Source organism: Dipteris shenzhenensis, chromosome 7 (genome assembly GCF_047967505.1).
Source record: "Dipteris shenzhenensis isolate YYH24624 ecotype China chromosome 7, Dip_SZ_1.0, whole genome shotgun sequence".
NCBI classification, from domain to species: Eukaryota; Viridiplantae; Streptophyta; class Polypodiopsida; order Gleicheniales; family Dipteridaceae; genus Dipteris; species Dipteris shenzhenensis.
The window spans coordinates 17,630,161-17,645,557 of record NC_141602.1 but is presented as its reverse complement, the minus strand read 5'-3'; the positions used below and the strand labels follow the sequence as shown (position 1 = coordinate 17,645,557).

General features: G+C 45.8%; 1 protein-coding gene across 1 annotated transcript in view; it reads right to left on the bottom strand.

Moving 5' to 3' along the window:
* Positions 1-14,986, bottom strand: part of LOC147900027 (Phox (PX) domain-containing protein) — a 50,855-nt gene extending 35,869 nt beyond the window's left edge. The window contains exons 1-3 of the mRNA XM_087376834.1: positions 14,467-14,986; positions 7,637-9,878; positions 4,891-5,982 (exon numbers count right to left, since the gene is read on the bottom strand). Of these exons, the coding sequence (XP_087232960.1) occupies positions 4,891-5,982; positions 7,637-9,682 (3,138 nt within the window). The 5' untranslated portion in view covers positions 9,683-9,878; positions 14,467-14,986. The remainder of the gene's footprint in view (positions 1-4,890; positions 5,983-7,636; positions 9,879-14,466) is intronic.
* Positions 14,987-15,397: the final 411 nt, after the last annotated feature.

Genomic DNA, 15,397 nt, shown 5'->3' with positions numbered 1-15,397 from the left:
TGGCCACCTGGTGCGGGCAGCCAAAGCTAAGCTTGCTTGCTGTCCCTAAGAGTCTCCAAGAGCCACCTTGGGACTGTTTTCTGCTGTCTCACGACAGCCCTCTCCTCTGCGATTGCATATTCAACAGCATGATCATCAAGTAGCTGCAAATCAGGCTGAACAATGGCATCGTGAGGAGGTTGTGAACTGCTAGAAGCATTGGGATGTGTACCAAGAAAAAAAAAATCTGAATTTGTGTTTGACTAAAAGAGGGGTAGCAAGGAATCAAACACATCAGAGGGTTCTACTGATGGCTCTTTTTTACAGTCCAGCCAAGGTAAAGGTGCATTCTCAGCAAAAACCACGTTTGTACTAACGATAACCTTGCCTGTACTAGGCTGATACAACATGTATCCTTCTTTTTTTTCAAAGAAAGGAACCTTCTATTAATGCTTGAAAGACATCATACAAAACAGCAGCCCCGAAGGTGCCAAGTATGGAAAAACCGGAAAAAGGCTGAAAGGAAAACCGGCCTGCTCTAGAGAAACCCAGCTCACTGCCTAGGGGATCTCTGGTACTGGGGCTAACAGCCAGGTGGGGGTACTATACAACCAGCGAATCCCTCGCAGAGTGAAAATGTAAAAAACTCCTGCAGGCCAAGCCTTGCAGAATCGAGCACGCCTCGTGATAGTCGCCCTAGAGCCTGGGGTCCCACGCTCCTAGGTGGAGCGTAGGGTGTAGATGATATCTTGCCAAATGGCGACCAAGGTAGCCGAGGGTGGGAACCCAATGCTCACCCATCACCAGACTGTAGCGAGCAACCCAAATGTTCCACACAGTGATACTAGCTACTACCTCCCATACGCTGTCCTCCGGAGGAGGAGGAGCTAGGCTATCAGGAGAGGCCGCCTCATGGAGCTCTATCCTCTGAATGCTCAGACCCTGTATCCGGAAAGCTGGGAATATCTCATCAATCTGGAACCCGTGTCCTCCCTGACTCAACCAGGCCACCATCCCCCAAGTGTAGTCCCTCTAAAGACTCTGCATACAGGTCATAATGGGCTCCCATCCAAATCCTTGCTGTGCTACGACAGCTCCAGAGGCAATGCGGGATCGTCTCCAAAAAACCAGCAGAGCTACAATGGCACTGCCCCTCCACCCGCATCTGCTCCAACCACCATCCAATGGGCAAGCCTCTGTAGGCAGCCAGCCAGAAGAAGTAGGATATCTTCCTCGGTCGCAAACTAGACCATAACCGCGTCCAACACCTAGAACGGCGGACATCCCGGGGCACTCTCTAGGCCACTCAATGCCTCTCCCTCGAGGGGGTCCACATTGAAGAGTCCATCTGAAGCCTCCTGCCAATCCGTGTGGTGTAGGAAAAGAAAGGCACCTCGTCCACCTGCTCGGCAAGGCCGCCCTTGGAGGGCTAGAACCACTCTCTTGGATCCCACAGGACCTCCCTCAAGGGTCTACCCTCCCAAAACCAGAGGCGCCATCTGGGGGCATCCTGCTCGAAGATACTGAGAGGGTCAATGTGCCACTCCTTCCCCAAACGTCCCACCAATCTGATCATATGCCAATGAATCCCATGAAGACTCCCATCCATCTCTGGGTCTCTCTCAGTGAGTGCCTCGAGTAGGCCTCCAAGTCCTGCATGGAAAAAACTGGGCTGCATGCTGCCTCGCTGAATCATCATCCTCAAGGGAACACCGGTTCGAGAAAATTGGCCCAACCATCTGTTGTCCATCCATATGCAAAGTCCCTCCCACCAGGACTCAAGGATAGCTAGGTCAATCTCTCTCTCATCCTAAGCCCAGTCCCTCGCAGATGCGCTACGACGCCAAGCCTCGCCTCTGCCTCCATGGGTCCATCTACCAAAGGACCCAGCCGGTCCACTGTGCCCAACCAATGTGAGTCTGCTGTCCGAGCATACGCCCTCCTGATCTTGAATCTCTGGATGCCAAACAAGGGGCTCATGCTCGAACTCTTCTCTGCATCTAGGCTGAGCACAAATGAGGCCCCCTGCTAATCTTTGCTAGACCCTATAAAGGCTCCTCATCAAGAGGGAACCCTTCCCCGTAAGGGGAAGATCCATCTGTGTTAAAGCTCCCACTGCCCCCCAGTGCGTGGGGTGTTCTTGAGAAGCCCTTGCTGTAAGAGGCTGTCTGTGAGACTGAGAAGTCTGCTGCTGAGAACATATGCTCCTAAATCAAAAGGATGTCCACTGTCCACCCTACCACTGCCCTATGCAACTCTTGCTAGAGTATCAAGTACTGCGGTTGACTACGAGCACAGTAGTGGAGCCCGTGCACGTTCCAACTCACTATGGTCCAGCTCATGAGGACGGGGGTGCAGAGAACAAGGCTCTCTTGTGAGTGGGTGCCTATTCCAGAAAGATTGCCTTAAGTGACTTTGCCAGGGGTTTGGAGGGCGAATAGTCAATGTCTGTGCAACGACGTACTAGGCTGGATACAGGATCAATGCCGATCTTCCGTGCCCACCTCATCATGAAGACTTCCATACGGGCTCTTGTGAGTGGGTGCCTATTCCAGAAAGATTGCCTTATGTGACTTTGCCAGGGGTTTGGAGGGCGAATAGTCAATGTCTATGCGACGACGTACTAGGATGGATATGGGCTCAATGCCGATCTTCCGTGCCCACTTCATCATGAAGAAGACTTCCATCCTGAACAGCTCCGCACACTTCTGGAGGGGCCAGTAGTATGCCTAATCCACCTTTGCCTCAAGCAGCAATCTGATAACTCCTACCGCCAAACCACACGTAGGCTCCTCTCGCATGAAGCTCAGCTGAAAATTCACCTCCGCACCATGGGCATGCCAAAGGTCCAGTCCCCGTGCTCCCATCCACTCGTCCATTATGCTTCTACTATCACATTGGCAAATGCAGATACCTCAGAAGAAATGCCTATTCTGGGGGTCAGAATTGAGGAATTCCCCCCCAAGATGCTACAGCTCGGTGCACAACTGCAACCAATATATCTCCAACAACAGCAGCAGCCAAAGCCTGAGGCAAGATTGGCACCAAAGCCTGAGGCTACATCGGCACTAGCACTGCCCATCGATGCCATGCCAGTCCATGAGCTACAAGGAGAGCTAGTGCCAGATCAACAGTATGACTATTGTACCCAAGTGATTGAAATACCATCGGAACAACCACCAAGTACTACAGAATCATCAGGATGGCTACATGGGCACAATTGTATCAACAGTATCGCCAATCGGCACGGGTATCGAAGCAGGGGAGGGAAGGGAGGCTGAGAAACCTGCTACGGAGGTGGAGAGGGGGCGGGCGTGGAAGGGAGGAGGTGGGGGGACGGAGAGAAGGGGACGGGTGGCGAGAGTGGAACCCAGGCTGGAAAGGGGGAGGGATCTGGAGGGGGAGGGGAATAGGTACAACCACAAGCCCCCCTACTGCTCAGGCTCGCCGAGGCTCTGGATCCGCTCCTCCTCAACCGTTGCCTAGCTTACGTCCGCCACCGCCTCATCCGAAACTCCTGGGGCTCGCTGTTGATACAAGGGTGGATGCAGACGTTGAACCTCCATCACAAGAGAATCATCTGGCTGAGCGGTGGCCCCTTCCGTTGGGGGAGGTGGATCTCCATGTAAGGGCTCCTGCTGCTGCTGCTCCTCCTCAGATGCCTCGCAGACAACCCTGTTTCTCTCTATGGGTTTGGCCCTCTGCCTGCAGCACTTGCGAGCCTGTTTGCTTGGTTTCTTCTTCTTTTTAACCTGGGTCCAATCCCCTTCTGAGGGGGTCACCCAGGGGGTCTGAGACTCCTGCTGCTCCTATCTGAGGGGGTGCTGGACTCTAGTCTACTGACTTTGCCTACTCTACGGGGATGGGGGGAAAGGCGTTCGGCCATGGCCACGGGGGCAATCTCTAGCTAGGTGACCCATCTGTATGCACCGAAGACGCTAGCCTGGTAACCTAGAAATCTCCACTCGCTGACGAAGTGTGCCCCCTTCAAGGGTCTCTACGAGGATCAACTCTGGGCTCTCAACCACCAGTCCGAACTTGGGGACCCCAACATTTGCTACAACTGAGGCGGCCAACTCTGGTTGAGACTCGAGCACGGTGCCAAATGCCCGACCAATGGAGGGGAGGATGGCTCGATACTCCTTTGGGAGCCTTGGGAAGCGGAGCGTAACCGAAAAATAGGGAACATGGCTCCAAGATCTGATAAGAGAGCAACACATGGTGACATCTAGTGGAAAGTACGATTATCCAACCCAGTTCTTAAAGCAATTGTGGGATATGTGGATTTCGATTGGCATTTTCCTATAGGGAGTCATAAACAGAATACAAAGATACAATAATCAGCCAAGTAAGTTCTCATAGTGATCAAGAAACATATGCTGCCATCACCAAAGGCTTTTTACCTTCTCAGAGATTTATATCCTACTTGTTCACTATTTTATTCTCTTGTAAATCACATACTTAAGATTTTCCAAAGCAGTTAAGTTAAAATCTTGGTTGCCTTTTTTTCGTAGTGTGTGTTACTTGGAGATCTGATCCAGGGCCACGTCTAGTTTCTGTAATCTTTAAAGAGTGTTTTCATACTCTGATCTAATGACTTGGACTATCCTCATAGATGGTGAGCTTTCTGTTAAAGACTTTCCAGTGCAGCGATCCTATTTTCCCTTTGTTTCTACCTATTTTTATCATGCAGATGCTTGCATATGCATGGGATACAGGTATGTTTACAGATGTCTGCTCCTGAGACTATAGTTTTGTATTTGTAATTCAGCAAATTCAACAAGATCAACGTGATGTAAATGAGCCTTTCATTTACCATTCTGTGCTATATTATGCATGTAACTGGTTCTATAAGGAAGGGATTATAAGACCATTTGTGGAGGCAAAGTTCACTGGTTCTAGAATTATCACCTGGTCGTATATGGAATCTAAGTACGCCTTAGCAAGTTGGGAAACCCGCCTTGGTGAAAAATCCCAATGTCGTAAAACTTGAGCAGGAAGAACTGCAGTTTCATTCAGATGACAGGAGTTACAGAAAAGCTGCCCACTATATTCACACAATCTTGGCTTTCCCCATCCAAGAGTTTGTACAAAACCCTGCATGAGACCCTTCTCAATATCCAGATGCTTGTAACAACCAGAACACGAGTAGTGCTGAGCATATAGAAGTTGCTTCAACGATTTATTTGGGTGAATCTTTATAATAAGCTTTATGGTTTTGCCCAAGGTAAAGGGGCTTCTCTCTAAATCCTGATCTGTTCTGCTGCTTCCTGTATCCGATCGTGGTGATTCCAGCTGAGGTGAATCGAGAGCCCCCAGCTGAACATCTGAACCCCTTTGCGGAGATGACGATCGTATTGATATATTATCCTCATGATGGGACTCTCCAAAGACCTGTGGACGCAAGAACCAGAACAAGGGAGGAGGAGTACTATATGGCGACCCTGCTTGAAGAAGAGATTGAAGACATCTCTCGATACGGAAGCTTCTAACTTCTATGACATTGGGAGAAGTGTTGCCAAATACCTTGCGAGACTCACTTTCTACTTCCTCCCAAGCTGAAGGAAGAGTTTTTCCTGTTTGGGCATTGAATATCCGTTTCAATTGATGATAAAGATCAACAAAGTCTCGATATCTTCTAAAGACTTCCCATTCTTGTTTGCCACTTCGAACTTTAATACAATACACAGTATGGTCCTTTACGCCAACCATTCTCTCTCCGATTGAGGAACCACCCTTCCTTTGTCTTGCTCCAACTACTTCTACCCAATCCACTGTGAAGGGGATGCCTTTACCTGAAAGGGAATAGTTTGAATAGGAAAATTGCATTCCAGAAGTTGAGGAACTCAAACTCCCATCTCGAGAAGGCCGGGGTGAGTTGGTTGCCGCCTGCAAGAACCTTCCTCTGCTACTCTCATCAGAGTCAAGAAGGACATCCTCCATATCAAGAACCGTGTCAACATACACCTCATTCACGTCTAAAGCCTCCACATACCTGAAAAGCTGAAAACAGAATTATCATAATGTCAATATGGAGCTCCATAAATTTCCAAAACCTTATCCAGAATTTCTTGCCTTCAAGTTGGATATTAAGTTAATCAGTCACCAAATGTACATTAACGTAGTACAGAGGCAGATAAACTTAACAAAATCGGTAGATCTCTATACAAATGGGAAAAAAAAAGTGAGAAACAACTAGGAACCAAAGATGGCCACATGTTTGGCAAATTTCAACATTATGTGCAAGGTAAATATGTCCTCACACAGCTCGTCATGGAGTCAGCCAGATTGATAAAGCAAATTGAAGGATGTAGAGGATAAACTAGTTGGAAGAGGCATGCTATTATAGTAATCCCATTTCTTACCACAGTAAATTTGATAAGGCTGCAGGCAGACACAAAGATCCCAAAGTTTTAGCGCTAATCATTCAGATAGTCCTCCCTGATTGGCAGACAGAAAACTCATGTACCATTTTGCACACATCCATAGAGCTTTAGCGCTAATCATTTAGGTAACCAGCCCTGAAAGGAACTATGAGCTGCCATGCTGATACCTTATCCCTTGAAGCCAGGAGACTCTTTGATCTACAGTACAAACTGTAAACTAGGTAATTATCAGTATAGAGGCAGCCAACCCCCCATGCAATGTGTATTACAAGCCAGGAAGAATAAAGCATCGACATACGAATTGGATGCTTGGTTTTTCAATCATCACGCATACACAGGCCTACCATTAGGAAGCAATGTGTCTAGAATCCTAGCACATATTTATACAGACAGAGGAGGAAAGAGAGAGAAAAGTGTATTGCAATCAAATGGACTGCCATATAATTTTGTGAAGAAAATGCACAGCCACTCGAAAAAAACAAATCCACAATAACCCACATAAAATACAAAATGAACACACACGCACGCACTCTTTTTTTTTGGGTGAAATCCATGTAGCCATAAATTACAATAAGCAGTTCCCAGGAAAGAAACATGCACTTACCTCTCTCTCTCTCTCTCTCTCTCTCTCTCTCTCTCTCTCTCTCTCTCTCACGCATGCACACGCGCACGCGCGCTGCAACAAGTTAAAAAACACAGATAGCCAAAAACACACAGCAAACACACAGCCAGTCACATACAGGTAGGCAAGCGCGTACAGACACATGCCCAGAGCTCACACGCACGCACGCGAGAGAGAGAGAGAGAGTAAATGTGTGTGTGTGTGTGTGTGTGTGTGAGAGAGAGAGAGAGAGAGAGATGCACAGATGCTGAAAAACGTGGGGTCAGGGAAAAGAAAAAGGGAGGGGGGGGGGAGAAAAGAGTCCTAATAAACCTACATGGTCTCCCTCAAATGCCCCCTCACCTGGTATAGATGGTCCTTCACCAAGGTGCTTTCCAAAACAGGTAGGGATCACTAAAATTTCACAATCATTAAGAGAATTACCAATTAACCTGTAATCATTCTTGCCCTTGTTTCCCTTTGACATGCACAAGTAAGGCTTCACACATGAACACATGATACATAGAAAATATATTTAAAACGTGGTGGGCTGAAACAATAGACATGGACTTCAGGTTCACAGGAAAAACGCTCATCAATACAGGCAATAAATAAGCAATGATAACGCAGGAGAGGGGAGAATCAATACCCTAAAAGGGGGAATCCATACCTCATCTGGACCCAAATCTTCATCCTCCCAGCCTACAGGTTTGTTTTCTTTTATCTCAATGCTAGAACCCTTCCATTTTCCTTCGACTTGCACCTTTCCAAACAAGCCTTCCTCTGACACAGGCTGATGTTTGCTTTGTTTCCCATCCAAGGCACCTTCCCCCACTCCCTCACTCCAGTCCTCCACTGAAAATCCTGGTACATTCTCAAGTCTGTAAGGGTTTGCATCCAATGCCCGCTCAACTTTTATATTGGAAGCCAGCATGGGCCCCTCGTGCCAAACAGACTCTCTATCTCGATTTGCATTGTAGACTTCTTCTTCAGAATTCATTAAAGGGAAACCCACCATTTTCACCTTAATTGTGTTTGATTGAGACTCATCTGCTTTCCATGTGTCAGCGGACAAAGATGGACTCCGTGGAGGATATTGATTTTTACCTGCAAACTCATCCAAGTCAACCTGTTCATCGACTTCTTCAAGATCGGGTCTACCAGATCCACTGCTTAGAGTGCGGAGAGGATGAGGAAGAAAAAGATTTGGCTTGTGCAGCTCAAAAAATTTGATGGAATCCTCTAATTGTTGAAGGTCGTGGTCTGACTCAGATATTGTGAACATTCTTTCTTCGGTATTTGTGGTGGTGCCATGGTCTTCATTCACAAGATTTGCTCCCTCTACCAACTCCCCCACTGGACCTGTATTGTTCCCTAGACTAAATTGGTCAGTATTCTCATCTAGGCTCTCTTGCATAAATGCATCCCAATCACTTTGCCCAAAGACTATGTTTGAACCTGAAAGATATTGATCTTCATCTTCTGAATGCTGTTCATTCTCAGATTTAGAACGCACAACTTGTCCTTTGTCGTCTGTCTGTTCTTTAAACATTGATTCAGACTGTTCTTGAGTCTCTAGGTGCACATCCTTCGACGGTAACTGAAGCTGTGAGGGACCCAACCCCTTGAGATTTGCAGCTGAAGCACTAAATCTTCTTCTCATATCAACAGGCCTCTGACCATGTTCTGATTTGGCAAACGATTGGGATACACTGTCACCTAGGGAGGCATCAATTCTATAAGTATTCATCATATCCATGATGACTAACTTAGAATCACCCAATGGTGGATTGTCACAAAGACCTGCTGCATCTTTTGTGTCACTTCTCACTCCTAGTATTGCATTGGCATCGTTCCTTTTTGACTTGAGAAATTGTTGGATGTGCAAATCATCCAGGTCCACAGCAGAAGTACTTCCTGTATCCACATCTCTGAATGGTAAGGAAACCTCTGAACCACCAACCTTCATTGGCTGATGATACTTGATGTCCCTGGATATATGTTCACCATTGTATGAATTGCTTGCAATGTTACATTGAAGCGACTCCAGTCCCTTACTTAAATGCTCTTCACCATTGTCAAGACTTTCTAGGGCATAGTCTTTTGTCAGCTTTGATGTCACCAATCCGAAATCAATTGGGTTACTTTCAAGCTCTAGCAAACCAGGCACTTTGTCCTCTGCAGAGGTTAGATTTGATTCGCAACCGGGTTCAAGGAGGCTGGATGATTGCAGCTGAGCATATTTTTTAAGTGCCTCATCAGCCAAGACTTCAGATGTATTAACATCAATGGTAGACAGGCTGTTTGGATCATCCTTTACAAAATTGAGCACCTTTTTTTCAAGTGAAAATTCTTTGATGCCAGAATTCATCAGATCCACTGATTCCAAATTGGCAAACTGCCTCTTGGACCCCTCCATAACATAACCATCTTGCTTCACTGTCTGTGTTATCAGACCTGATCCTGCATTCTCTGAACTTTCTTGCAATATTTTCACCTGGCTGAAATCACAGTTCTCAGGATATAGAGAGACCTCCTCCTCTGTAGGGATTTCTTTGGTGCAAAAACCAGTTTCCTGCTGCTGTCCTGGTGGAGGAATCACTGAAGAAACAGAAACTTTCAGGGGAACATCCAAAGAACCAAGGAGATCAGAACAACTATCGAATGAGCTTGAGGAGCTTGAGCTGGAAGATCTGATGTGACTCTGACTCTCCATGTTTTAAAAGTCTTGACACTCAATTCGCTCAAGCACATCTGAAGCATCATAACGCCAGAGGCATCTCTAAAGTGGCTGCAGAAAGAGACAAAATTATGCAATCAAAACCAGGGGATGTCTCCACAGCTAGTCCTGTGTAGTTCGGTTTTCAGCATGGGCAAATAGTGTGCACTGCAGAACACTGAAGACCTTTGACCTGCAATGCAACAATGTATATTCAAACAAGTGCATACTTTACTGCAAAAAATTGACCAACTCATACATTATTAGCAAAACAAAATAGAATTGTCAATGCATTTGAAAGAGACATGAATTGACCGACAAGGAGTGCAACCTAGAAGACAGAAATACAAGGACTAAGTGGAAATAGTGATATAGAGACTTCATGTGCTTGACATGACAGTCAAACTTCAAAGAGTTCAACCTTCTCTTTGTCTATCTCTCAAACAAATTGTGGTCAGCTAGCTAAAAGCAGAGAAGTTTTGCAGAGGAACATATGAATGAGGTAGAAATGCAGATATATGACAGTGAGATGCACAGAGACATAATGCTTTGAAAAAACATCCAAAAAATAACACGGAAGAAGTGAAACAATGCATTTGTAGAAAGTTGAGTGGCAAATGCAGTACATAAGCTGCTGATAAAACAAAGTTCCAGTGCATATGTTAAGAAGCAAAACAGAAGGCAAATAGAGAATGAGAGGGGAATGCATTTAACAAGCACTTGGTAACATCTCTCTCTCTCTCTCTCTCAACAAAGACACACCAGAAGAGCATGTCAGGTAGTAAGAAGAGGGTCCAAAAAAAGGGGAATAGTGAGAGTGATGGGGTGGTAGATAGCCCACTAAAAGAAGCGAGAACAAGTCCAAAAGGAAGAATTGATGACATACAGGAGGCTACAGTCCGGACAGGCTGGCTCAACAGCCAGAAACGTACTTGTGGAACCTGTGGATAGCTTTTTAGCTAGGATGCTACTCTTGGAGGGACAATGAAAACATGTTATCCCAATCACTACTGCTTAACAACTGGCTGATGCTTATAAAGCTCAAGTAAAGCGTTGCAACCAACTGCCCAAAAGGAACACAAATTAGAAGAGGGAAAGGAAAAGACAGGCGCGGACATTGCAGACTCAGTTGAAATGTTAATTCCTCATAGGTGAAAGTGGTCGGAAGAGGGATGGGAAGCAAGAACACATCCATCTCCTACCACCTAGGAAAGTGAGATGCATGACCTCAACGAGAAAGAAGGGTAGAGCAAGCAATATCGTCATGCAAGGAGTGTCCAAAAAGGATGATCAGGCCACAGACCCCTGCACAATATTGGAGTCCCAGAGGAGGGCAGCCATTCTCGTAAACACCATTGTCCTCCTCAGAGGCAAAGCATTTTGTGGGGTAGAACCTCAACCCCAAGCAGCAAGGAGAGTCTAGGAACTGGCTAGAAACACATAAGAAACAGCAGCAACATTGTCCTCCGCTAATACGGCAGAAGCATATACCTAGATGAATCCAGGAACATTCCTAAACTCATCCTCTAAAAACACAACATAGTGTAGTTTCAATCTCACGATAGTCACTCATAAGATTGAAAACCATAAACTCCATCACGCATAGAAGGGACTAGCTACTATGACATCCCTACTGACATCATCAGCGCCCAACAGTGAAAGTAGACCATAGTATAAAATATGCTCTCACACATACGAATCCACACACCCACACATACTTGAGCATCCATTTATACAAAGTCTTCGTACTGAGTTTCTGTCGGCACTCTAGAGGTGAAGGGCAAACTCAGCCATGACGAAGGCTAGCACTAAAGGAGAAGGCTAATAAAAAATAGTCCAAATCTCTTCGTTCAAGCTACAACTGCTTGTGAAGTCTAAACGATTTCATTTTAGTCTCTCCCAAACAAGCACCTAAATCTAAATCAAGCTGATAGGGCAACGCACCATTTAAGATTATCGCAATACCAGCAGGCCACAACTTGGACGAAAACTTCACAAGGTGAAATTTGCATGTCCGCTAATACGGCAGAAGCATATACCTAGATGAATCCATGAACATTCCCAAACTCATCCTCTAAAAACACAACATAGTGTAGTTTCAATCTCACGATAGTCACTCATAAGATTGAAAGCCATAAACTCCATCACGCATAGCAGGGACTAGCTACTATGACATCCCCACTGACGTCATCAGCGCCCAACAGTGGGTGTAGACCATAGTATAAAAATATGCTCTCACACATATGAATCCACACACCCGCACACATACTTGAGCATCCATTTATACAAAGTCTTCGTACTGAGTTTCTGTCAGCACTCCGGAGGTGAAGGGCAAACTCAGCCATGATGAATGCTAGCACTAAAGGAGAAGGCTAATCAAAAAGTAGTCCAAATCTCTTCGTTCAAGCTACAACTGCTTGTGAAGTCTAAACGATTTCATTTTAGTCTCTCCCAAACGAGCATCTAAATCTAAATCTAGCTGATAGGGCAACGCACCATTTAAGATAGAAAGAATTATCACAGGGTAAAGAGCCTCAGATCTCTATGATCTCGTGTGGCAGCAAGCTCACGTCCTACCTGAATCTAGAATATGTGGGATGTAGCCATGAGCTGGCCCATGGTGATCTGTACTTGATGGGAAAGGTAAAGCTTTAGGTACCCTGGTGCCTAGATGAAGCCGTCCTCACTACGATGGAGGAAATGCCCTCTATTTAAGGCCATTTAAATTGCATGTGGCTGGAGGGGCAATACCATGTCCTACGGGTATATACATGCCATAGATCATCTCTAATGACCTAATGAACTTCATGCTGTATCAAGTGCAAGAAGGGAGCATCTGTGAATACTAATCTGGCAATACGAGGTGGTGATCTAGATAGGTAATGATCTAGTAAGAGGCATCTATGCAGAGGGGTCTCAAGGCAAACGCTGCTAGAATAATGTCATGTGGAGTACATCTCTTTCCCCGGATCATGTGGATAACACCATGTGCTGTAGTCTCTCAAAACCATTTCACTCGTCCTCTCTCAGGTCTGCCTCCAATGAAAACTTCAAATATTCTCATCGCCAAGACAACCTTGCTTTTCCAGAATAAGATTCAGAATGTGTAACATACACGTGCATGCAATGACATCTTTGTGGGATCTAAGATCAAGGCCAGGATGGAATGTCAATGTCCGTAGTGAGAATAGTCTTTTTATCTATTTCATCTGCTAGGACGCAAGCCACTAAAAGAGGAGAGTGTAGTACCCAAGGCCCTGAGTAAGGATATCTAACACTGGTTGATACACTTTACTTATGTACAATACGATTGAAGACAAGTGTAGAAAAACTAATAGGGTAACCTGGCATCAAGTTCTCACTCCCAAGCCGTGGAGTGAACCTGCAATTATGATGTCATTGTTCTGGAACCATTGTCCCTTACAAAATCCCTGGAAATCTCCTTTCAAGTTAGCTGTAAAATGGAAAGAGGGTACGCTTTAGCCTTACTCTAGTGGCACTGACAATAAATTTGATGATTTCCTTTCGAGGGCCAATGCAGCTGTAAAATGGGAAGAGCGTATGCTTTAGCCTAGAAGAATCAAGTCATTACAGATCATGTATTTTAATCCGCACCTGATATATGGATCAGCCAGCTGAACGTGCATGGCATACATGGATTCCACCAACTTAAAGAAATTAGATTTGGTATCCTTGATTGCATTGATCGGGCAGTTGCCATCTTGACGTCAATTAGTCTCAAAGAAAATGAACTTCAGAATTGTCACAACGAAGCCTTTACTTTGACATGTCTGTTGATTTCGAGTGTGCAAACGCCACAAGAACAAATGGCTGTTTGTTCCTCGCAACTCTGCTCCAATCAACCAGTCTGCAACACCAAAGAGTGTATGGAACGTCCCAATAGTTTTTGTTTACGTGGAGTGTTGCAGCTCTGCGACTTCATACTTCTCCACTCATGTACGATGAAATTACGCTCTTGCTAAATTAGCCGTCTGTGAGTCTATTGCTAAGGTCCCACGAAAGCTTCTCCCTTCTGAGTAAATCTCATTGGCTAGACTATCCAGCATGTTGCTAGATATTGTCGTTAAGCAAAGCAATTGCCAATGAAGGAACAAAGGTTATGTAGATTCTTTGATTTTTAATCAGAACACTCCCAACTTCTGGGACTATTGGCAGAGTTCACCACTGATGATTTAGCCTAGGCGTGGATCAACCATATCACATGTGATCAATGGTAGGCTAGTTCAGAATCGTTTCATAAAGGTTACCAATAGACCAGCTGATCTGAATATAGACCTGACCTTCTAGAAGGCATGAAAGGGTTTGAAATTCTTACGGAATGTCTGAAGCAGACTGATGAGATAGACAATTCTCTTCAATTAAAAGAGAGAGAGAGAGGGGAGGAGAGACAAAGACAGACGCCCATAAGCATAAGGCTGAACCGTGCCCGTGCACCATCGCAACAGGCACGGCGTCGTGAACTCACAATCATTGTCTTGTCAGATTCAAATATTACCGAACCAGGCCATGAAGGCCAAGGTCACGAGCGACGCTTTCAAAATCCTACAAGCATCCTAACTGATGCCAGCTGCTGCAGTTCAAGCAGAGTCCACCCGACGTCAAAGCCCTGAGAGTTACTTCAGCCAGATCATAGTCGCCTCAGAGCTCGTAATGACCAGGAGAAGAGGCGGTAGCAATTGAAAGCAAAGCCGAATAAGAATCTACAAGGAGACACAAAATCCCGGCAACGATATATATCCTAGCAGGAGAATGAGACGTACAAGCGTAATGGCAGAACTGCGCTGTGTGTGGTGCTCGAATGCTGTCAAGGATCCGAGAATCGATGAAAGGAGGGAGGTGCTGAATGAGGATAATTCCTGAGGTAGAAACAGCAAAATCAATCCGTCCTTCCTCCCTCCTGAGCATTCCTGACGGTAAAAATTGCAGCATCGATCCGTTCTTCCTCCCTCCTGAGGATTCCGGAGGTAGAAATTGCACCATTAATCCTTCCAGCTCCCGATTCCTGCTACAATAGCCGGCCCTGCTTCCATCCACCGTTCTCGCTTGCTGCCTGCTACAATCGCCGGGCCTTGCATTCATCCACCGATCTCGTTTGCTGATCCCTGAGGTAAAAACTGCAGCAACAATCCTTTCTCCCTCGCTCCAGTAGAAATTGCAGCATCAATCCTTCGTGCTACCGATTTCTGCTACAGTAGCCGGCCATGCTTCCATCCACCGTTCTCGCTTTGCTGATCCCTTGATTTCCAGCACTACGAAACAGGAGAGGCAAATTAGCAACAGGGACAGTTCATGGCTTCTGGTTTCAATTGTATATACAAACGTTCATGATATACATCTGTGACTGTTCTTACTTTAATCCGCCTCATTAAGTTCCTAATACGCTCTAATATACATTTCTTTAACTTAATGTGTCTCGTTAAGTCGCTAATCACCCTATAATCATGTCTTTCCCAAATGCACGTGATTCTTGTCTTCCCCCTTCTCTCCATTTATTGCTCCTCTTTCCCTTCCACGAGGTCCTTCCCCCCAGAGTCCCTCCCCTCAGTCCTGACCCCTCTGCTTCCACCACCCCTGGTCGAAGTCTCTTCACCTTATCCGATCTTTTCTCAGATTTTTGACATGTTGTTCATTGCCTCTCCGTTCCACCTAGCTCTAGCTCCCCACATACATTCTGCATTCTTGCACTTCGCA